At 52.8% G+C, this 24,169-nt stretch overlaps 1 protein-coding gene across 5 annotated transcripts in view; it reads right to left on the bottom strand.

Annotated features, from left to right (window-relative positions):
• The window catches only part of ACSL6 (acyl-CoA synthetase long chain family member 6), a 75,745-nt gene that overhangs the window by 42,514 nt on the left and 9,062 nt on the right, over positions 1–24,169 (bottom strand). For 4 of the 5 annotated variants that reach the window (XM_064161527.1, XM_064161529.1, XM_064161528.1 and 1 more), the window contains exon 2: positions 3,033–3,253. In XM_064161527.1, the coding sequence (XP_064017597.1) occupies positions 3,033–3,253 (221 nt within the window). Of the gene's footprint in view, positions 1–3,032; positions 3,254–20,521; positions 20,735–24,169 lie in introns of those variants that run through there. The other variant, XM_064161530.1, reaches the window with a different exon arrangement.

Below are 24,169 nucleotides of genomic sequence, written 5' to 3'. Positions count from 1 at the left end.
ATCTAGCTCCAACCCTCCTGCCATGGGCGAGGACACCTTCCACTAGGTCATGTTACTCACTCTGACCTGGCCTTGAGCATTTCCATGGATGGAGATTGAGTCCAACCCCCCTGCCAAAGCAGGATCACCTAGGGCAGGTCACATCAGAACACATCCAGATGGGCTCTGGAAGTCTCCAGAGGAGGAGACTCCACAACTTCTCTGAGCAGCCTGTTCCAGGGTCTCACCACCTTCACAGTGGACGATTTCTCCTTACATCTAATCTAAATCAGCCTGGAGAAGAGAAGGCTCAGGGGAGACCTTATTGCTCTCCACAACTACCTGAAAGAACCCCCAGGTGGGGGCTGGTCTCTTCTCCCACGCACCCAGGGACAGAATGAGGGGACACAGCCTCAAGCTGTGCCAGGGCAGGTTTAGGCTGGATGTTAGGAAGAAAGTCTTCACAGCAAGAGTGATTGGCATTGGAATGGGCTGCCTGGGGAGGTGGTGGAGTCACCATCCCTGGAGGTGTTTAAAAGGAGGCTGCATGAGGCACTTAGTGCCAAGGGTTAGTTAATTGGAAGGTGTTAGGTTGGACTCAATGATCTTGAAGGTCTTTTCCAGCCTGGTTAATTCTGTGATTCTGTGTAAATCCCCCCTTGTCCCAGTCACTACACTCCCTGATAAAGTGTCCCCCCCATCTTTCCTATAGGCCATCTGTGCTGGAAAGCTTCTATAAGGCCATCTGACATGACATGACACAGAGATCAGCACTCTCCTATGGGCAAGGGATGGGGAAGCCCTGAACCATGAAGCATCTCATTCCCCAAATGCCAGGTAGACCTCTGCAGCCACCACTGTGTTCCTGCTCCAGCACCCAAAAGTATGGCAGATGTAGAACATCCACCTCAGCTCCCCTGTGACATGGAGCACCACCTGACCCAGCTGGCTGCTGCAGGAGATGCTCAATGCTTCCCCAAGGATGCTTGAGGAGGAGTGATAAATCTGCAAGTGACACAGTGGGGACATGCTGGAGGAAGGGAGTACGTGGGGCTGCACAGGTCCCCAGGACTGGCACTGACTGGATGAGGCACTTAGTGCCATGGTCTAGATGACTGGATAGGGCTGGGGGATAGGTTGGGCTGGATGATCTTGGAGGTCTCTTCCAACCTGCTTGATTCTATGATTCTATGAAGGGTAAACTAAAGCAGAGGCCAAGCTCTAGAGCTCAGTGCAGGGGTGGTTTAGGAGTGGGCAAGGGGAGCCAGGCAGGCTGAGTGTCACCAAACCAGGACTGTGCTGTGAGTCAGGAGAAAGTCTCACTGAAGTCCAACCCACGGTGGAAAACTGCCTTGGGAAGTATCAGTTCCTCCCAGCTTTGGAAAAGATTTTGGAATTGAAGGCAGTAGCATTTTAGAGAGGACATCCCCAAAGGCTGGAAAAGTCCTCATTGCTTCCAGATATTAAGTGGAAACACTTTTCAGGAGTGTTTCTGCTCTTTGAGGAGAAGCAGCTTCATTAAACTTTAAAGCCTCTTTTTGAAGCATGAAAATTAATAACTCCTCAGCTTCTATGCCTGGATTTGGGTCCATTTTTTCTTATCATTACCAAGTTTCCAGCAGCAAACTCAGCAATGGGCACACAGAAGCAGCACCACTTGATTTGATCCTATCAGTATTTAATTGGTCATAGATGGTTAAGGAAAACTAAGACCAAAATGTTTCTGAAAATCCCAGGCTGTATCTGAGCCTCTATCTGAGAAAAAGGTAAATGAAGGAGTGAAGTGGTCCCTGGCACAGCACATCACACAGCTGATGCCAGGATGAGGTTGGGGAGTCCTCAGAACAACCAAAAGCAGGTCCTGGCAACAGCATCCCAGCCTGGGTCACAATAGTGTGACCAGCAGGACCAGGACAGGGACTGTCTACCAGTACTCAGCACTGGTGAGGCTGTTCCTTGAGTTCTGGCTTCGGTTTCAGGCCCCTCCCTCCAAGAAGGACACTGAATCACAGAATCATAGAATCAGCCAGGTTGGAAGAGACCTCCAAGATCATCCAGTCCAACCTAGCACCCAGCCCTGGCCAATCAACCAGACCATGGCACTAAGTGCCTCATCCAGGCTTATCTTGAACACCTCCAGGGATGGTGACTCCACCACCTCCCTGGGCAGCCCATTCCAATGCCAATCACTCTCTCTGCCAACAACTTCCTCCTAACATCCAGCCTAGACCTCCCCTGGCACAACTTGAGACTGTGTCCCCTTGTTCTATTGCTGGTTGTCTGGGAGAAGAGCCCAACCCCACCTGGCTACAACCTCCCTTCAGGTAGTTGCAGACAGCAATGAGCTCTGCCCTGAGCCTCCTCTTCTCCAGGCTGCACCCCCCCAGCTCCCTCAGCCTCTCCTCACAGGGTTTGTGTTCCAGGCCCCTCCCCAGCTTTGTCGCCCTTCTCTGGACACCTTCCAGCACCTCAACATCTCTCTTGGATTGAGGGGCCCAGAACTGGACACAGCACTCAAGGGGTGGCCTGAGCAGTGCTGAGTAGTCTTGAGGCGCTGGATTTGGTCTAGATGAAGCTGGAGAGGGTTCTGGGGGGCAGGTCTGGTGAGGATCAGGTGAGGGACTTGGGGTTCTTCAGCTTGGAGAACAGGAAGCTGGGGGAAGACCTTCTGGTTCTCTACAGAGCCCTGGAAGAGGGCTGGAGCCAAGCGGGGATTGGTCTCTACTGCCAAGGAGCAAGTGATAGCATGAGAAGAAATGGCCTCAAGTTGCACCAAGTCTGGGTTGGACATGAGGAGCAATTTCCTCCCCAGGAGGGCTGTCAAGCCCTGAAACGGGCTGCCTGGGGCGGTGCTGAGGTCCCCATCCCTGGAGGGACTGGAACGCCATGGAGATGTGCTGCTGAGGGACACGGCTCAGCAGCGGTTCTGTCGTCTGGGGCCGCTGCTTGGGTTCCGTGGCCCTGAAGGACTTTTCCCACCAGACCAACTCTGTGGCTCCCAGGCACAGACCCCCAGCAACACCCAGCCTCCCCCCCGCAGCCCCTGGCCTCACCTCCACCTCCTCCGACTGCATCCTCAGGTCACAGGGCGGCTTGACGGCCCGGGGCCGGCTGGCGAACCAGTAGGCGACGACGGCGGCCAGGGCGCCGATGCCCACCAGGGCCGTGGCCGGCAGGTTGCGGAAGAACTGGCTGAGGTCATCGAACTCGGGGAGCCGCAGGCTCCGCAGGATCTCCTGAGCCTGCATCTTCTCCGCCAGGGACACGGCAAACTCTGCAAGAGCCAGCAGGGCACGGGCGGGTCACCCCGGGCCACACCGGGCACCTCCCCGGGCAGCCGCCGCACACCGCTGCCCTGCGCGCCCCGGGCTGCCTGCAGGCAGCAGCCTGAAGCTGACAGCAGCCTCTGAGGGAGAGGGATGAGGAAGGAGGAAGCTGAGAACAGCCTCTGAGGGAGAGGGATGAGGAAGGAGGAAGCTGAGAACAGCCTCTGTGGAAGAAGGATGAAAAAGGAGGAAGCTGAGAACAGCCTCTGTGGAAAAGGGATGAGGAAGGAGGAAGCTGAGAACAGCCTCTGTGGAAGAAGGATGAGGAAGGAGGAAGCTGAGAACAGCCTCTGTGGAAGAAGGATGAGGAAGGAGGAAGCTGAGAACAGCCTCTGTGGGAGAGGGATGAGGAAGGAGGAAGCTGAGAACAGCCTCTGTGGGAGAGGGATGAGGAAGGAGGAAGCTGAGAACAGCCTCTGTGGGAGAGGGATGAGGAAGGAGGAAGCTGAGAACAGCCTCTGTGGGAGAGGGATGAGGAAGGAGGAAGCTGAGAACAGCCTCTGTGGAAGAAGGATGAGGAAGGAGGAAGCTGAGAACAGCCTCTGTGGGAGAGGGATGAGGAAGGAGGAAGCATCCCTAGGAGGGTGAGCAGCAGCAGGCAGCCAGCTGCTACAGAACAGCCCAGTACAAATGCTGTCTGTGGAAGAGACGGGCAGAGGGACAAGTTTTGTGACAGGGGATGGCAACACTCTGCCATCCCAAACTCATCCTCTTCATTCCCACCAGCATTGCTGGGCGGCAGGGAGGGCAGCTCTGGCTTCTGCTGGACTCCGGGAGTGAAAGCAGCTTGCTGGGAAAGCAGAGCTGCCTCCTCCTCCTCTTCTGGCCACTAAGCAACTCACTACTCCTGAGGTGCAAGGTGAAACTGTCCCCGGGGGACTTGTGTTTGGGTGTTGAGCACAGCAGAAGCATTTGAAGTAACTTCTATTTACAGTAACAGCCCAGGCTCAGCTCCCTGCCAGGGAGTCTCCGATGTCGACCAGCCCAAACAGATGCTGCTGAGAAGGGGATCCCAACAGTTAAGGTTTCCCCTTAAGCCCCACAGCTCTATTTCTGACTTTACAAGAGGTCAAGATCTTAAAGAGAAAACTTTTCTGCTGCAGGAGCCTGGCAGCCTCTTGCCTCTCAGCCTCTGGCCTTCTTCCAGCCTGTGGAGCTAACAAATGATTAATGGAGGGGCTTCACTCCCCTGGTGGGGCAGGTCACATCCCGCACAATGGCACCACCGACCTCAACACAAACCAGCTTTTTTCCTCCTGGGAACAGCATCTGGGTTGTGCTGAAGGTCAGGACTAAGCTCTTGCAGTCTTTTCCCGTAGCTGTGCTGAGCAAGCTCTGAAGAGCAGCACAAGCCAGTCTGCAAACACCTCCACCAGGCTCTGGAGAAGGGGTTTTTAAGTTTACATGAGCAAAAAAATACAAGAAGCAATTAAGTTCACCCATTGCTGGGCTACAACGTGGTGAGGGGCATCAGGGGAAGGGGTTTTTATGTTTACACAAGCATAAAATTACATAAAACAATTAAGTTCACCCATTGCTGGGCTACAACGTGGTGAGGGGCATCAGGGGAAGGGGTTTTTATGTTTACACAAGCATAAAATTACATAAAACAATTAAGTTCACCCATTGCTGGGCTACAACGTGCTGAGGGGCATCAGGGGAAGGGGGTTTTATGTTTACACAAGCATAAAACTACAAGAAGCAATTAAGTTCACCCATTGCTGGGCTACAATGTGATGAGGGGCATAAGAGTGTGGTGGCAGCAGCACAGAGCCCATGTTTGGGGCCATCTCCCTCCTATGGGCTCTACTTAGCCCGTAGGAGGGAGATGACTCTATTTAGCCCATAGGAGGGCACATCCCTTGGGCAGATGCTGCACCCCAGTGACAGCTCAGCACCCCACAGCCACCTAGAGCTCCTGACCATGGAGCTCCTGACCATGCAAATCCTCTAGGTCCACCACCAGCTGCTCCAAGAATGTTTGCAGAGATCACAGAAAATGTGTCTCTCTGAAAGCATTCAAGGTCAGGCTTGATGTGGCCCTGGGCAGTCTCATCTAGTTGGAGATGTCCCTGCTCACTGCAAGGGAGTTGGACAAGATGACCTATGAGGGTCCTTTCCAACCCAATGCAATCTGTGAATCAGCATCCAGATGCAACAGGTGGGATGGAGCTTTGAGGCTTTCCAGCTCATGTCCACCTGCAGTCCTTCTCTACAGGCCTGCTCTCCAGCCCTTCAGCCTCCAACCTGTGTTGATAGCAGGGATTGCCCTGACTCAGGTGCAGGACCTTGCTCTTGGCTGTGTTTGACCTCATGAAATTCATATGAGCTCACTTCTCAAGTTTATCCAGGTCCCTCTGGATAACATCCCATCCCTGCCACCTGATCCAGTTGAAGTTGTCTACTTTAAAGGTCATCTAGTACAACCTCCCTGAAGATCCCTTCCACATCAAAACACTCTATGGTTCTCTCTGGTCCCCATCCCTGGAGGTGTTTGAAAGAGGCAGAGAAGTGGTGCTGAGGGACATGGTTTAGCACCAAGCTTGGGGAGAGTTAGAGAATGGTTGAACTTAATGATCTTCAAAGTCTTTCCTAATGAAAATGATTCTGATTCCATTCTCTGTCCAGGTACAGGGTGTCCATGGACATCTGGATTTTGTAGTGTCAGTTAAAGGACCCTGAGAGTCAGGATTGCAAAAGAACAAATGTTGGAAACCAAACCTGACACAACATGGAAATAAAATGACTTCTGCATAATCCAAGTGGTCACAGAATCATAGAATCAATCAGGTTGGAAGAGAGCTCCAAGCTCATCCAGTCCAGCCTAGCACCCAGCCCTATCCAATTAATGAGACCATGGCACTAAGTGCCCCAGCCAGGCTTTTCTTCAACACCTCCAGGGATGACAACTCCACCACCTCCCTGGGCAGCCCATTCCAATGCAAATCACTCTCTCTGGCAACAACTTCCTCCTAGCATCCAGCCTAGACCTCCCCGGCACAGCTTGAGACTGTGTCCCCTTGCTCTGATGAAGGGAGTGTGATGTGACCTTTGCTGACTTTGCCTGCCTCTGACCTGTGCCTGGTGCCATTTATGTCAGTCTCTTGGGTACAGAGAAACTTGCTCAAGAGGCATCAAAAGCACTTTTTTAACCTGCCAAGAGACAAGAAGATGCTTGAACACAGGATTACACCTTCCCAAACTGGAAGAGGAGAGATTTAGATTAGACATAAGAGATTTAGATTAGATATAAGGAAGAAACCCTTCCCCAAGAGGGTGGGGAGGTACTGGAACAAGTTGTCCAGAGAAATTGTGGAGGATCCAAGCCTGGAAGTGTTCCAAGCCTGGAAGTGTTCCAAGCCAGGTTGGATGAGACCTTGAGCAATATGGTCAAGTTGAAGATGTTTGTGCTCACTGCTGGGGGTTTGGACTAAGTGACCTTTAAAGATCCCTCCCAACTTGAACCATCCTGTGATAATTAAGAGACTTTTGATTGTTGGGAGGTATTTGGCTTGAGCAAAGTGATGGGCACACTGCTCCTTGGGTTTGCATGCAACGTATTCCCCTTACTGGGGTGGTGGCAGGGACACCATGGGCCACTGGGTGCCACAAGCAGGGTGCTGTGGGTAGCACCTGCCTCTGCAGTGGGTTAAAACGTGCTGCAGCAGCCAAAGTCTGCCAAACCTACAGGGAAAACACTTAAATTCAACTCACTGCATCTGCTCCAAGGTGAAAAAAACAGACCATTCACCTCAATCCAGTGCTCACAAAGACCTAAGATCAAGTCTGACCTTCCACCTGACACCTCCATGACCACTAGACCTCAAGTGCCACATCTACTTATGCTGCACTCATTATTATTCCTGGACACTTGTGCCACGTTCTGCTGCCTTCTGCTAACTTCCTACCTGAGCCATTATTTCCCAGCAGCACAAAGCTGTTGCTGTGCAGCAGGTTGTATCCCTGCATCAGTTGCCTGAATCCTTCATCCACAGCCACAGCAGCTGGACTAAAGAAATAAAGCTGAGTGTAAGACAGAAATTCACTTCTTCCTGCTTCAGGAAAGCTGCTGGCCCATTTCCATGATGAATTTAGAGGTCACTCCAACCACAAACTCTGCTCAGTTTTAGGTCCCTGGTGGTTAAACCAAAACTAGGAAGCACTTCTTGTTAGTGACTGATTGTAAGCACAGTGCAGGGCATCTCAGAGGATGCCACAGTGGTAGAGGGGTCAGTAGCAACAACAACAAAACAAAAGAACATACACTTGCAGGCAGAAATCTGTTTAGCTTTCTGCACCAGCAAGCCTGCTGGGGTCCCTGGGACAGCTCAGTAGTGGTGCTAGTCTAGAAAGGGGAATCACAGATTGGAAAAGACCTTTCAGATCAGCAAGTCCACCTGCTGACCCAGCACTGCCAAGTCACCAGTTAACCACATCTACATGGCTTTTAAACAGCTCAAGGGCTGGGGACTCCAGCATTGCCCTGAGCAGTCTGTTCCAGGACTTGGCAACCCTTCCAGTGAAGACATTTCTCCCAATACCCAACCTAAACCTCGCCTGGTGCAACTTCAGGCCATTTCCTCACACCCTGCCACTTGTTACTAGAGGGAAGAGACCAACTCCTGCCTCTCTTCAACCTCCTTTCAGGGGGGTGTAAAAGACCACAGAATCATTCCAGTTGGAAAAGCCCCTCAGGATCACCAAGTGCAACTGATACCTCTACAAGGTGCACCCTAAACCACATCCCCAAGCACCACATCTAAACGGCTTTTAAACACATCCAGGGTTGGTGACTCCACCACCTCCCTGGGCAGCCCATTCCAGCAGGTCTCCCCTCAGCCTCCTTGCCTCCAGCACAGACAAGCCCAGAGCTCTCAGCTGCTCCTCACAACAAGGTTTGCAAACTCATCTGCTGTTGTTTCCCTGCTTTTGTGTGGTAATCCAAGTTCAGTGAAGACTAAAGATACACACTGAGAACAAGATCCTGTTCTTGGGGATGAAGTCACCTGGTCAAGAGAAGTTCCCAGCACCTCTGAATGCTCTTACTCAACCCAAGACCTGCAACTTCATCCATTGACCTCCATTTCTGGTCACATTTGATTTGTGCACCACAAAGCTTCTCTGCCTTTTGCAACACTTTAATCCTCCTTTTTGCACCCTGCAGCATACATGAGCCTACACTTGATCTGCCTGGGGCAGAAAGCCTGCCTTGGGAAGGTGGCCAGGACAGGGGCCCAGGTGTGTATGGGAGGAGCAGAAGACAAACACCTCAGAATGCCAAGAGAGGAAGGAGAGGGAGATTGGGCTGAGTTTCCATCTCAAGGCACTCCCACAGCACAGCACAAGCAGCTGCTGCCACCCCCGTGGTGTCAGGAGCAGCAGTAGCATGCTCTCTACACCCTTTCTCCAGTGGTTTTGGCCCATTTCTGCCACCTGTGGTAAATCCACCACCCTGCTGTGGTGTGTGCTCCTCGTGGGGAGCAGCCCTGGGTGCAAGCAAGCAGAGCACAGTGACATTTCCATTTATTCCAAAGAGGACTTCCCTTGGATGTCCAAAGTGTTCCCATGGCAGAGAAAAGAGAAGCAAATATGCAAGAGAGGAAGCAGGTCTGAGAAGGGAAATGATGCTTTTTTCTTGCCAGAAGGGAACAGCCAGGAGTGAGAATCTGGGGCTGCCCAAGTTGGCCAGCACCCTGAAACCTCACACAGCCCCCTGTACGGCGTGAGCAGCACTTCTGCAGCCAGCCTTTGGGTAGCCAGCAGTGCCACCAGGCTGGGAATCTGCCTCCTCCCCAGGCCTTTGGTAACAGCAGGCACCACAGGGACAGAGTTTCTTTCTGGTTTATTTCAGCTATAAACGGCACCATTGTGGGACTCACTTTTGATCTTGCCCTGCTGCAAGAGATGCTGGAACTCCTCACACACTCGCTGGAGCTTTAGTGCCATAACCCAGTGTGGGAACAGCCTCCAACTACTCGTGTCTGTGTAATGCAATTAAAACTCCCTGTCCTGTGCAGCCAGGCAGTCACATCCTTCCCACCATTACATCAGTGCCCCGAGCCCTGCTTGGGAAGAACAACTCCTTTTGAGATGCTTTTCTCTTCCTGCCCACCAGCCATCCATCCCCAGCAGGGTAGGGAAGAGGAGGGTGAGTTATTTGATCTTGGAAACCGGGCAAAGCATCCCATTACTACTCCTGTATCCAAGCACAAAAGAAGGACTATTTGTGCTTGACTCCATAGCACAAAACCAAACTCAAACAAGCAGCTTCTTAGTGTGTCTGACAGAATTAACCACTTGGAGTGGGGAGCCACAAAACGCAGCCAGTGAACACTGAACAACTCAGAGCCTGCAGACCTCCAGTTCCAATCCCTGTGAGCTGCAGCAAGAATCACAAAGGTCAGAAAAGAGCTCCAAGATCAAGTCCAACCTTCTACCCAACACCTCCTTGACCACTAGACTGTCCCCCCAAGTACCACATCTACTTGTTTTTTGACCCACCACCTCCCTGGGCAGCCTGTTCCAACGCTTGATCACTGTTTCAGGAAAGAAAAATCTTCCTAATACCCAATCTAAGCCTCTCCTGGTGCAGCTTGAGGCTGTTTCCTCTTGTCCTGCCATTAATTACTTGGGAGAAGAGGCCAAAAGGAGTATCCCTGTGTCAGCTTCCACAAATCCGTGTCCTTGGCTACGGCACTGGCTGCTCACTCATTTCACTGAGGAAACAGGTTGCAAGACCTCAAACCTCAATCCAGGGAGGCAGATTCAGAGGGATTTCACCCCTGTGAAGCAGCATGAGCCTTTTGGACTCCTTCAACTCCACACATCCCAGGCTCTGAGATTTGTAGCTGCTTCCCTGAGGCAGGGTCAGTGAGAGAAGATTTGCACAAGGAAGCAGCCAGCAGGGTTTGGACCATTCTCCCTTCCCTTCCTCTCAAGAAAAAGTGCCCTCAGTGCTCCCAAGGAACAAGGGTAGCACAAGGGGAAACAGCCTCAGGTTGCACCAGGGAAGACTTAGATTGGACATGAGGAACAATTTCTTCCCCAAAAGGCTTTTCCAGCCCTGAACCAGGCTGCCCAGGGCTGCTTCCTCTCCTGGAGGGGTCTCAAAGCAGTTCAGATGCGATGCTGAGGGACGTGGTTTAGCAATGACCTGGCAGTGCTGGGTTAAGGGCTGGACTATGCCACTACACAAAGGTTCCCATGTGCACAGAAGGGAGCACCACAGCTCGCTGGCACCAAGCTGGCAGGTGCTGGTAGGGCAGCATGGCTGTGACCATGCAGGCAAAGAACAGTTGGAGGTTTGTGTTTTGCAGGCAGAGCACAATTGCTCTCTTGCTTTGCCCCTCCTGTTTCCAGGCCTTATGCAAGCAGCCAGCACCACAGCCACCCCGGGAGGAGCTGCTGTCATTGCATGCAGCTCGGGTACCTCTGACTTTAACTTGGCAGGGCAGCAGCTCTTGGGACACCACAGGCTATGAATTCCCAATTAGTGCTGTAATTAAAACCAGAGAGGATGCCAAGCCAGCCTCTGCCCTGTAGCTCTGCAAGTTCTGCTCCTACAGGCACAGGAGAGGAGGAGGTGGATGAGCAGAGCTTGCTGTGACAGGACAAGGGGTGACAGTTTGGAACTGAAAGAGGGAGATTCACACCAGAGACAAGGAGGAAACTTTTCAGAGCAAGGCTGGTGAGGCCTGAGCCCAGGTTGCCCAGAGAGAGTTCCCATTCCTGGAAGCATTCCAGGTCAGGATGCTTGTGGTTGCAGCTCTAGTTGCAGATGTTCCTGCTGACTGCAGGGGGGGTTGACTAGATGGGCTTTGAAGGTCCTGTCCAAATCATTCCATGATTCCGTGAACCTTCAGTTCATGCTTGCTTCTCTCCTCTAACAGGACATAAGTGGTTGGGCTTGATGATCTCAAAGGTCCCTTCCAACCTCAACAGTTCTGTGCTTCATTGCAGCCCTTTCCCCCCTCCCCTCCAGTCAGACCACAAATCCCCACAGCTTCTCTCTGGTCTATCACTGCTTGGACTTTTGGGACAGTAACTTTTCACCAAACCCCCTCCACTTTCATGAACAACAACAACCACCTCATTTTCTCCTGACCCACCAAATCCAGACCAACCCAAACTCTTGCAGATGCTTCATTTTTACCCACTGTGAGTGAGACCCCTGACTCCCAAGTACACCAACATCTCTAAGCCCCAGTTGCTGTGTTTTGCCTGCATTGCACAAGTCTTTGCAGCACTTGATAACCTCAGAGGTCGTTTTCCAACCTTAATGTTTCTATGATCATTCTATATCTAATTAAAGAACCAAAGGAAAGGCTTTGCCTGTGGCTCCACTGCAACTCCAGGAGGCATGACTGACAAGTGGAAAAAGAACAACCCCCAAAGCAGTTTAGACACCAAATTGCCTTTTTAGAGACAGAATTATTACAGCAGAACTCAGGACAAGCTGTGAAAAGTGATGGATTTACAGTAAGAACAGCGAGACACTGGCAGAGGTTGCCCAAAGAGCCTGTGGATGGCCTCTCCCTGGAGGTGTTCAATGCCAGGTTGGATAAGGCCATGAGAGGCCTGGGCTAGTGGAAGATGTTCCTGCACATGGTAGGGAGGGTCAAACTAGATGACCTCTACTCTGCCCTGCTGAGACAACATCTTGAGTACTGCATTCAGTTTTGGGCTCCTCAGTTTAAGAGGGACAGGGATCTGCTGGAGAGCGCCCCAGGGAAGGCTATGAGGATGATGAGGGGACTGGAGCACTGCCTGATGAGGAGAGGCTGAAGGACCTGGGGCTGTTCAGTCTGAAGAAGAGAAGGCTGAGAGGGAACCTAATAAATGTTTATAAACATCTGAGGGCTGAGGGTCAGGAATCATAGAATCAACCAGGTTGGAAGAGACCTCCAAGCTCATCCAGCCCAACCTAGCACCCAGCCCTATCCAGTCAACCAGACCATGGCACTAAGTGCCTCATCCAGGCTTTTCTTAAAGACCTCCAGGGATGGTTTCTCCACCACCTCCCTGGGCAGCCCATTCCAATGCCAATCACTCTCTCTGGGAAGAACTTCCTCCTAACATCCAGCCTATACCCACCCCAGCACAACTTGAGACTGTGTCCCCTTGTTCTGTTGCTGGTTGCCTGGGAGAAGAGGCCACCTCCCACCTGGCTACAATGTCCCACAGGCTCTGCTCACTGCTCCCTGGGATAGGACAAGCAGCAATGGATGGAAGCTGCAGCACAGGGGGTTCCAGCTCAACACAAGGGGGAACTTCTTTACTGGAAAGGTCCCAGAGCCCTGGCACAGGCTCCTCAGATAGGCTGTGGAGTCTCCTTCTCTGGAGTCTTTCAAGGCCTATCTGGATGTGTTCCTGTGTGCCCTGAGCTAGATGGTGTGGTCCTGCTCTGGCAGGAGGATTGGACTCAATGATCTCTTCGGGTCCCTTCCAACCCCTGACATCCTGTGAGCCTGTGACCTTTGATGTCCCTTCCAAGCCAACCCCTTCTATGAATGCAGAATGTGCATTTGCTCTTGAGCATCTACTTTCCATATATGATATTTTACATTATTTCATGCTAGATTTAAACTCTGCTTGTTTCTGTCTATAGTTCTGCTTTCTGTTTGCATGGATGGAGAACAGGGGAGGAGAGGGCACACAGAGGTTGTGGCATCTCTCTGGGAAGCAGGCACCTAAGCAGCACCCAGCAAACAAGATCTGTAATGAGAAGCAGGCTATGATGTGTAGATTTTATTCTCACTAATGAAAAAGGTCCTTCCTTCTTCCTTTTCCTTCTGGAGTCAGCCCCATCCAGTCTGTTAGCCTGGCTCCTTGCCAGCAAGACTCTCAAAGGAGGGGGTTAAGCCTCTTTAGCTCAAATTGCTTTTGTGCCAGTGGAGCTGGTCAGGGGCTCAGGGCACCCTGGACTGGGTGTCTGGGGCACAGGAACCAGATGTGAAGCTGCAGTGATCCCCATGCCACTGCCTCCCCCACTCCTGTCTTTCCAGGTCAGCCAGGAAGAGTCATCTACCATGGCAAAAGGCTTTCCATCTGGATCAAGCCTCTTTGGAAAGGGATAAAACTCAGAGAGTGCCTGGTTGGAAGGGGCCCCAAGGATCATCTGGTCCAGCAGCACAGCTGAAACAGGAGGGACCAGCACCCTGTCAAACTGAGTCTGCCCATCCTAGAGGAGCCACAGAAACATTCTGCTTGGAGAAGCCCCTCAGGATCACCAAGCCCAATCCATACCCCTACTCGACGAGGTTCACCCTAAACCATACCTCCAAGAACCACATCCACATGACTTTTAAACACATCCAGGGGTGGTGACTCCACCACCTCCCTGGGCAGCCCATTCCAACGCCTGACCACTCACGGTGGGAAAATAAATCCACTGCTTCCCTCGGGAGAAAGGGAAATGAGCTTCCCGTGGAGGAAGGCAGCAATGCTCTTGTGTGACCTCTGGGTACTGACCGGAGGGGACAGGGCTGGATGAATGAAAAGGAGCAGCTCAGCACGTGGCTGGGGCTGTGGTGTAAACTTGACCCAGTGATGTAAGCTGGATTTTTTTAAGGAGAGGCTCTCAGGGACCCAGCCGGTGCCAGAGCCCAGTACTGGGACCTCACTGACCCTCCAGCCTCCTCCAGCCTGCCTCAGCCTGCTCACCGCCCAACACACCAAAGGCAGGACACGGACAAAGGATGGAAATCACCAAGCAACCGGAGAAGCAGGACTGGCCTCCAGCTCCCAGCACTGCCCAGAAATGCATTTGCAAGACACAAGATCTTTGCAAAGAGGCACTGAAGAGAGGGGAAATGCTAACAAGGAGCTCAGTGTCCCGAAAGGCCGGGTTTGCAGAAAGAGCTCAGCACTCGCACGTTAATAGAGGTATTTGAGGCATCTGAAATATCTGCAGCAGACCTGTCCCTTGCCAAGAGGAATAATTCAATAAATCGATCACTGCCTGTGCAGAGATCTTACTTTACATGCTTGGAATGCTTCGGAGAGCAAAATCCAGCACCTTGCTGGCTGGCAATGCCTTGTGCTCACAGCCCTCTGCATCCTCTTCCCATCACCGGCCCTCTGCATAGGGTGCACCTCTTCAGCCACTGATGCCAATTCCCCTAAAGAAAGCTTTCTCCTCTGGTCCCGCACCTCCTGGCCACACTCAGGCACCGCTCAGCGATTTGAAACAAGCTAAAAATACCTCTCACACCCCTGAGTCGATGAGCACAGCAGTGCCCTGGGACCAGCGTGACCTGCAGGAAAGCTGAGGCTGGGATCCGGGTCCAGATCTGCCTCTGGTCTGGATAAGGAAGCATTAGGAAGCCTGTGCAAGTATTGGAGTTTCCTGCCAGAAGGGAACATCTCAGCTGAGCTCTGCTGTTTCTGAACTCTCTCAGCTGTCTAAGGCACAGTGACCAAACCCCTCCTCTAACTGCTGAAACGTCCCCAAAGTGACACCCAGAGCCAAAAGGCTCTGTTGACCAGCCCGAAAACCTCAGCCTGTGGTCGCAGAGGATGAAGTTCAGATAGCAAATCCCACCTGGAACGTTTCTGCACCCTCAGTCCTGTTCGTGCCACCCTCCTCCTGCCAGTGTGGCTGCTGTGTGCTCACCCAGAGCCTGCTCAGGAGCTCCTCTGAGCTGCATCACAACCCGGCCAGAAGACAAAGCAAACCCCCAAGCTCTCTTCTGGCCCTTTGCTCTTCAGCTCTGTGGGGACACTCACACAGCTCTGGCCAAAACCATCTCATGGGCTGCAAAGTTTCATCTGGAGAAACCACAGCCTGGTCCTTCCCTGCCTACTCCCTCAGCTCACGGGCAGCACAGCCCATGGCAACAACCCACAGAGGTGACTAAAGCAGAGGAGAATTTGCCCCTCAGCCTTATGGCAACATTTAGAGGTGCCAGCGAATCCTCTGCTTGTTTACTAGGGCTCATGTTCAAGCTCCTTGCCCTGCGGGCATCATTTCTGTCCCTGCATTGCGCCATAGTGCTGCTCTTGCCAGGGTTGAGATTCAGTTCTGGAAGCTGCTTGCAAAGCACCTGCAAAGCTCTCCCTTTCCCAGAGGGAGCATAGAATCATCACAGAACGGCTTGAGTTGGAAGGGACCTTAAAGATGCCCAGTCCCAATCCCCCTGCCATGGGCAGGGACACCTTCTACTAGCCCAGGGTGCTCAAAGCCTCATCCAGCCTGCTCTCAAACACTTCCAGGCATGAGGTGTCCACAGTTTCTCTGGGCAACCAGTTCCAGTATCTCACCACCCTCAGAGTAAAGAGCTTCTTCCTAACGTCCAATCTAAATCTCCCCTGCTGCAGTCTCAAGCCCTTGTCCCTCAGCATGAGGTAGCTATGCTCAATCATAGATGCCAGTTCCTGTAAAGCAGGAGGGGAGTTGTTGGGGTTTTCTGGGGAGGGGTTGTGGGTTGGGTTTTTGTTTGAGCAACGTTGATGGTTGATCTGTCCTATATACTGTGTGGTTCTTGTGTGCTGTGCGACAGGCTGCAAGCAAACAGCTGAAACCGTGGCTTAAAAATAGTTATCTGGGGCAGAGTACAAAGAGAGGCACTGAATGGAGAGGGAAAGGCAGCTGCACCCTTGACAGCCTGCTCCAGGAGCAGCGAGATGAAGGTGCTCTGCAAAGACTTCAGTGGCTTGTAGCCAGGAGAAGTTCTGGTGCTTGCCTTCGAGCATCAGTTGGATTTAAACGAACCTCAGTAGTGTCCACAGTGAAGAACCCTACCTGAGCACACCAGAGCCAGGTCACACAATCACAGCATGCCAGCATGGTGGGGGTGGAAGGGGCCTCTGGGGATCATCTGAGTCTAGTCTGGGTGATTTCCTAAGAGCAGGGGGCAGGTAACTCCCAGACCATCACACGGTCCAACTTCCCTGCCAGAACAGCACTGCTTAAAGCAAGGTGCACAGAACTTTTGTGTCTAGCTCAGTGTTCCAAGTCCCTAGCTCAGGGCTGGGTGGTGGAAAGGAAATGTGAGGTGAATTTTCTCACCCTTGCATGCCCAGGTAGGGAAGGAGCAGGTACAGCAGTACAGAGTGACCCAGCTGCTGTTGGCTGCCTCTGTCTCCACAGCAGGTCACTGCCAGGCAAGGACAGGTACAAAGGCAGGTCCCTGTGCTGCCAGTTCCCAGCCTAGCTCAGCTCTCCATGACCTTTCACACCCTGCCCTTGGCTGTGTCTGCACAGTCAGTATGTGTGAGACCAGTCACTAGTCACTGTGACACAGTAGGTTTGAAGGGACACCAGAAGGCAGGAGCTGGCCCTGGCTGCTTTCCCACTGTGTACAGACCACACTGGGTTTGATTTCTGTGCTATTTACACATGGGGCTGGAGTGACCCAAACCCACACCACTGCCAGATGGAGCTGTGGGGTTCCTCACCACCAGCTGGTGCTCCCTCAGCCTTATGCTCATCCTGGGGCACATGGCTGTTGGCTGGACCAGGCAGCTGAGCTGGCAGAAAATGAACTGTCCTGCACAAGCAACAGAAAATATAGTTCTTTTCCAACCAAATTCCTGCCTGGAGTGGTCATAGCACTGTTTTGGCCAGAAAAAGCCAGGCTCAGATCGCTGAGTCCAACCATTAACCCAGCACTGCCACAAAACCATGTCCCTCAGCACCACAGCTACACAACTTTGAAACCCCTCCAGGGATGGGGACTCCACCACTGCCCTGGGCAGCCTGTTCCAAGGCTCGTCAACCCTTTTAGGGGAGAAACTGCTCCTCATGTCCAACCTAAACCTGCCCTGGTGCAACCTAAGGCTGTCTCTTCTTGTGCTATTGCTTGTTACTTGGGAGAAGAGACCCAATAGAGACCAACACTGCTCCCAGCTCCAGCCTCCTTTCAGGGAGCTGAGGAGTGCAATGAGCTCTCCTCTCAGCCTCCTTTTCTCCAGACTGAACGACCCCAGGTCCCTCAGCAGCTCCTCACCAGCCCTGTTCTCCAGACTCTTCTCTGGACACAAGCCACCACCTCAATGTTCTTCTCGTAGTGATGAGCCCAGAGCTGAAGCCAGTATTTGAGGTGGCCTCACCAGTGCTGTTCTCACGGCACCACAAGCACTGGTGCCAGAGTGGAACCAGAAGCAAGCACACAGGGAGGGCAGCTGGAGGCCTCGGCACCTGCACAGCTCCGAGTGGCTTCGTTTAGTGCCGGCAATAGAGCGCATGGTCACAGGGACCAGGCACCCTGTGCTTCTCCTGGCTTTGCATTCAGACAAGCCCAGAGACACAGCAACCTGCAGAAGCACACCACAGAAGGCTTCCCCTAACGCTCCAGAGACAACACAATGCCTCTCTCAGAGCTAGCCACAGGACAGCAAAGAACAGAAGCATCTTGTCCACCACCTCCCAGCCACACCTTAGCCTGCACTGCTTCTATGACAGCTCAGCCTGCACTGAAACTCTTCCTTGGTCCAGTCTTAGTCTTGTGTGGCCCTTTGCAGCACCAGCACTGATGCAGACTGTGTTTGCAGCAGGGCTCAGCAGGTCAAACCACAGCTGCCATTGCCTCCAGCTACGAAGATGCTGCAAACCAAGCCCGTTGCTGTTAGCAGGATGCTGCCCATGCAGTGTCACACCACAGATTTTCAGCAGCAGCTTCAGAAGATGTAGACAGAGACCTGCCAGCATGTGCCAAGCAACAACTAGGCATTGCCTCTATTTTGAGGAGAATTCTCTTTAAGCCAACATTACAGCCTGAAGAGCTTCAAAACCTGCTGCTCTGTCACCACACTGTGAACCATGTCACAGCCCTGTGAGCCATGAGCAGCCCTCCTGCCAGTTGTGTGTCAGACACATGCCCATGAAGATGGTGCTGTGACTGCCACTAAAACTAGAAAATGACATTGAAAATGGGAGCTTAAGGAAAAAAAGACACAGCTGGGTCATGATCTAACTCCATTAAGTACAGTTGTAGCCCTCACTCACAGTAAGCTGCCTATAATTAGACCAGGTTAATTACCAATCAAGCATCTTGCAGCTTGCAGTGCCTTTCTGAAGGGCCTTGTCCATGTGGATAGGAAGGAGTGAGGAGGCCCCAAAAGTGCACCTGAAGAGAGCCCTAAAGGTCTAGGTGTGCCTGGAGAGAACCCCAAAGGTCCAAGTACCTCTGAAGAGAGGAACCTAAGAGTAGGAGTGCATGTGGAAGGAGGACCCCGAAGGTCTGAGTGCACCTGGAGAGCAGAGGGCTTATGCACCCCTGTGCACATATAATGCAGCTGCCTGCATCAGGTCCAGACTGCTTCCCAAAACAATCTGGCAGCCAAGGAAGGCATCCAGAGCTGCTCCAGCCTTATTTGGCAACCTCGAGGCGTAAGAAAATAAGAGTTAAGAAAGAGATAGGTCCTGTGCCAAGAGACCTGGAGGAAAACAGCTCTCCAAGGCATGGGGACCAGCAGCAAGGAGTAGTTCAGGCAGGAGAAGCACAGTGCACAGACCTGCTGTCTCCTGCCGTGCCCTCTGCCTGCCCGGGCCCCGAGCCAGCTGCCTGCGGTCATCGCCGCCGCGCAGAGCTCACCGCCAGCCAGAGCTCCTCGGAATAAGCTCTGCCTATTTGCTGCACGGGAGGCTCTCCCTGCTGTTAAAGGAACATCACTTGATGCTTCTCCCTTGCCTGTGCACCAGCGAGCCCAGGCTGATCGCCACAGTAGGGACCACGCTCACTGCACTTGTTTGGGTTCTGCAGGTTTTCCAGGGAAGCTCCACAGCTGCACCTCGCCCATGCCTGATCCATCGTGCTGTACACCTCCCAAAACAAGTGGGAACCTTCCAGGAGCCTCTCTGAAACCATCTTCCTCACATCCTAACCACAATCTTTCTCTATCCCATCAAAGGATGTGGCATGCTAGGGACAGGCACACACTAAGCACAGGATCTCAGTATGGGTAGGGGTCAGAAGTGACCTCTGAAACAAGGGCACCTACAGCAGCTGGCCCAGGATCACAACGGCCAGGTGGGTGTGGAATCTCTCCAGAGCCCTCAGAGTAAGGCATTTTCTCCTCACGTTTAGGTGGAAATTCTGCTGTTCCAGCTTGTGCTCACTGTGCCTTGTCCTGTTGTTGGGCTCCTCGGAAAAGAAACTGCCTGTTATGGCAAGCAGGAAACCACACTGAACATCCAGAGAGCATGCTTCATGCCTACAGAGAGGGCTTCCACCTTCTGTGCCCAACACTGGGGTACACCTCCATCAGCACCTCCACCCCAGGAGCCAGCAGGCTCTGCCCACACGGATGGAACACGCTGGTGCTGATGTGCACACAGCAGGTTTGGATCCTCAGCAGTTGATGAACGAGGTCATCACGCACAACGTTCAACACTTGCAACCCACCACCGCTGTGGAGCTCTGGCAACGCCATGTGGCAGTCATCAGCCTTTGGAAATCCCACCGCCTGCTTCTCAAGAAGCCTATCCTGAAGTTAAAGGTGGTTAAAACTCTACGTACAGAAAGCCCAGGAACCAGCAGTGTCAACCACAACCCACTTAGACTTGATGATCTTAGAGGTCTTTCCCAACCTCAGAGATTCCAAACGAGTTTGCCAGTCCCTGCAAAGCTCCTGCTATCAGAAACAAGCCTGATGCACGGGGCTAAGAGTGTACTGCTCGAATAAAGCCTCAAACAGCAAAGCTCTTCCAGGACAGCCCCCAAAACCAGCCTACATCTCTGCATCCAGGCGACCTGGTCCCTGATGTGTGGCCGGGCATGGAGGCAGAGGCCAGCGGAGGTGTCCCGGGGAGTCCCTGAAGCCCAGGTTGGGGTGGTCCCTGTGCAGGATCCCCGGGGCTGGAAGCAGCAGCCGCGGCTGTTCCTGGGGCTGCAGATCCCCAGCCCTTGCAGCACTGGGATCTCCATCCAGAACTGGGTTGGAGCTTGTGTCGTGCCCGCCACAAGACTGCTAAAACCGTCTAAAAAACATCCAAACTCCCAGACCCGTCCGGTTGGAGGCTTATCCTCCCTCCAGCGGCTTCTCTCCCATTGCAACCTCTTTCCGCAGCAGCAGCACCCACGGGTGCACGGTGCACCCCTTTCTGGGGGTGCTTTCGTTTTGCTCAGCAGCCCGGAGCCAAACAACCGCGGAGCTGCAGCCCCCCAGGGTTGGGTGAAACCCTCCAAGGACCCACTTTAAGCCTTCCCAACTGCTTTCCGGGATGACAAGAGTAGACATACAGCCCAGCCCCCTCCCCCCAGGCCGGGACTCACCAGCTGCAGGGCAGGAGGTTTCCCCGGCGTGCCCTTGCAGGCAGTCAGCTCATGGCTGGGTCTCCCACCGCTCATGGACTCGCTGAAGAACTGCTGACTCCAAGCGGTCCCACCCCCTTCCCATCTGCAAACTGCTGAAAGAAGTTAAGCTTGGCTAATATCAGCTTAGGCTGTATTAGCACAGCGGCAGCACTGCCCCGCTGTAACCCTTGAGGCACTGGAAACTCCAGTTCCCAGCGCTGGGAGCTTTATTTCAGCCGCTGGCAGAGCGGGGGAGCTCCCCCCCCCCCCCCTTCCCGCTACTGAATATTCCATGGGTTTGACAGGGCTCTTTGTCCCCCTGGGAGATTTAGGGCTCCTTCCAGGCCCCGGGCAAAGCTTTTGGATCTCAAACTGTAAAGCCCTGCTCAGTTTAAAGCGAAAGGCAGCAGCAGGACTGAGTTTTCCTTCGCGAGAAGGCATCACAAAACGAAGTTTCTGACACGGAGCGAGTCTGCGCTGCCAGCCCTGAGCTGCTCCGCTTCAGAGCTGGAGCAGAAGCGGTGTAAACCACAGAATGGGTTGGGTTGGAAGGGCCTTAAAGATCCAACCCTCCTGCCATGGGCAGGGACACCTTCCTCTAGCCCAGGTTGCCCAAGGCCCCATCCAACCTGGCCTGGAACACCTCCAGGGAAGGAGCATCCACAGCCCCCCACGACAACCTGTACCAGTGTCTCACCACCCTCGCTGGAAAGAATTTCCTCCTCGTCTGAAACCATCCCAGTCAGGAACACAGCAAGAGTGGAAGCACTGCCAACACCATCCTTACTTTCTTACATGTATTAAAAACAAATACAATATAAAAACAAAACAATATTTGAGACAAACCCAAGTTTTGTTAATTTAAACTGGTGATAACAACCCCACCCCCACCCCGACTTTGCAGTTCAATTGTGATGGTAAAATCCTTCACATTTAAGATCTGAGAGGTCTGGCTGAGGGGTTTCTCCCAAGTAAAAGAACATTCCCTTCAGCTGAAGGCTACCATCCCTGATTGCCTCCAGCTGCCCACTTCTGAGCTCAGATAACTCCAGGTGGGTCACTTTTATGGGCCCTACCAGGAGCTTCTCCCCTTACCACCACCTTATTTACTGTGTGATTCCTTCTGGGAGCTGTGGCAGTCCGCAGCCACCTGAGGAGCCCTCCCCTCCCAGGGATGGACACCTGGCTTTGTTAGCATGGAAATGGCTTCCCTCACCTCTTTGTTTTGTTGCTGAAAGCAGATCTCCACAAGCACTTGGCAAAGAGGGGAGCAGGGGTGGAGATGCTTTCTCACTACCGCAGAGCCACAGATGTGCTTTGATTGGAAAAGACCCTTAAGATCGTCGGGATCTCTGACTCTCTCAGGGCTGGGGCTAAACCATGTCACCACGTCTCTGCCTCTTTGAAACACATCTAGGGAGGGGGATTCAACCACCTCGCTGTGCAGCCGGTTCCAAGGATTGACAACCCTGTCAGTGAAGAAACTTCTTCTAATGTCCAAACTAAACCTGCCCTGGTGCAACTTGAGGCCACTTCCTCTTCTCCTGTCCCTTGCTGCTGGGGAGAAAAGGCCAAACCCAACCTCACTCCAACTTCTCCTTTCAGGGAGTTGCAGAGAGCTATGAGGTCTCCCCTCACTCAGCCTCCTTTTCCCTAGGCTGAACACCCCCAGTTCCCTCAGCTGCCCCTCACCAGCCCTGTTCTCCAGACCCTTCACCAGCTTCTTTGCCCTTGTCTGGCCGTGCTCCAGCTCCTCAATGCCCCCCTTGTGGCGCAGGCACGGTAACACAGCGATGTTTGCATTGGTGATACAGCAAATATCCCTGAGCACTTCCAAAGAGCAGCAGGAAGGAAGCACACGAGGTGAATGGAGGATTAGTTCAGTAATTAGGAACACTAATAGGAGGCTACCGGAGGAGACTTCCTGCTCTTCTCCTCCAGCCCTCAATTTCCTTACACCGCAGGGATGCCAATGGATGGCAAAGGGACACAAATAAACCCACGATGACGATTTTTTGCTTGTGCATCTCATCCCAGCTGTCACCCTCAAAGCATTTTACAAGATCCAGCAGCACAGGCTCTGTTTTGCTGCTGAGCACAGCGACGTGCAGGGACCATATCCTGTCCAACGTGCTTCTTGGCACCTCCACAAATCACCAGCCACAGACCCTGACCACCACCCACACCCAGCTCTAGTCCCCTCAGCAAGCAAGGGCCTGGCCCCCTACAGACAAGGAAAAGGAGGGGAGTGGAATCATCTGGTGGCTGTGGAGCAGCCTGTGTGTGTATATTTAAGGGCATCTCAAATCACAGACCAAAGTCAAACACTTCACTGTGATGTTCACTTTCTTCTGTCAGCAACAGCAGGCAGCGACATTGCTTGGATGCTTTTGAGCACTTGGTTTATGTTTCAAGTTCCTTGCTGTGGCTTTCAGGCTCGCTTTATTTTGTGAACTCTCCTGGTATTTGTATTTCTGTTGCTAGTCAGTTCCACTTTCCCATCTAATGCTCTCTCTGCTCCTGGCTCTGCTGTAACTTGCCGTGGCTCTTTCCTTTCTCGCTGATATTTAAGCCCCCACGAAGACATTTCTGTCCACCCTAAGCTGTACAAACTCTCCCCAACCTGTGGCTGCACATAAGAGAATTTCCAATTCGAAGGCACCTTTCTGCCTCCTCCTCACCCCCAGGTTTTCTATTTGTGTGGGGGTTTTTTATCTCCAGCCCCTTCCCTGCTCCAAAAGATGAGATGTTAGGGTGGGGTTGGACCCAGCGCTCTTAAGCTCTTGCTGGATATTGGAAAGAAATTATCTAGATATTAAAAAAGAAGTTATTTACAATCAGGATGGTGAGACATGGAAGAGGTTGCCCAGGGAGGCTGTGGATGCTCTGTCCCTGGAGGTGTTCCAGAGCAGGTTGGATGGGGGCTTGAGCGACCTGGGCTGGTGGAAGACATCCCTGCTTACTGCAGGGGGGTTGGAACTGGATGATAGTCAAAGTCCCCTCCAACCCAAACCATTCAAAGATTCTTTTCCGTGAAAAGCATCCTTCAAATCTCCCTTTGAGAGATTTTGTAGCCGTTTCTCTCTTTCGAGACAAGGTTCCAAAGGGTTAAGGTGGGGGGAGGTCCTCAGACAGCCCATTCTTCAGTCTCAATGACCCAGAGCTTTTTGCCTTTTCAGATGTAGTTAAGCAAATAAAGCCAACAGAGGATATGCAAATGCCCTTTCCGAAAGGAAACACAGCCCGGAATTGTTGTTGGCAGGTCAGAGCCATCACACCACCCTCAGCAGCCTCTCAGCTGCCGGGATTTGCCTGCCTGGGGAGAAGCAGCCGGCGCAACCCCCCCCGCTTTGCGAGCAGAACAAAACCAGGGCTGGGGCATTCCACAGGGAGAGAGAGAGGAGGTCACTGGGGACGGCTCCCCTGTGTCCCCAAAACCCCATCTGGGTCGGGCTCCCTTGCCTGGGGTGAGATCCACAGGCATAGAATCAACCAGGCTGGAAGAGACCTCCAAGATCATCCAGACCAAGCCAGCCCCCAGCCTTACCCAGTCAACCAGACCATGGCACTAAGTGCCTGCTCACACAGCCGAGGGCCACCAGGGTTTGGTGCCACCTGGGTAAAACC

Source organism: Pogoniulus pusillus, chromosome 22, assembly GCF_015220805.1.
Source record: "Pogoniulus pusillus isolate bPogPus1 chromosome 22, bPogPus1.pri, whole genome shotgun sequence".
In the NCBI taxonomy this organism is placed as follows: Eukaryota; Metazoa; Chordata; class Aves; order Piciformes; family Lybiidae; genus Pogoniulus; species Pogoniulus pusillus.
The sequence above is the reverse complement of the archived record's forward strand: the minus strand, read 5'-3'. Positions and strand labels throughout refer to the sequence as shown.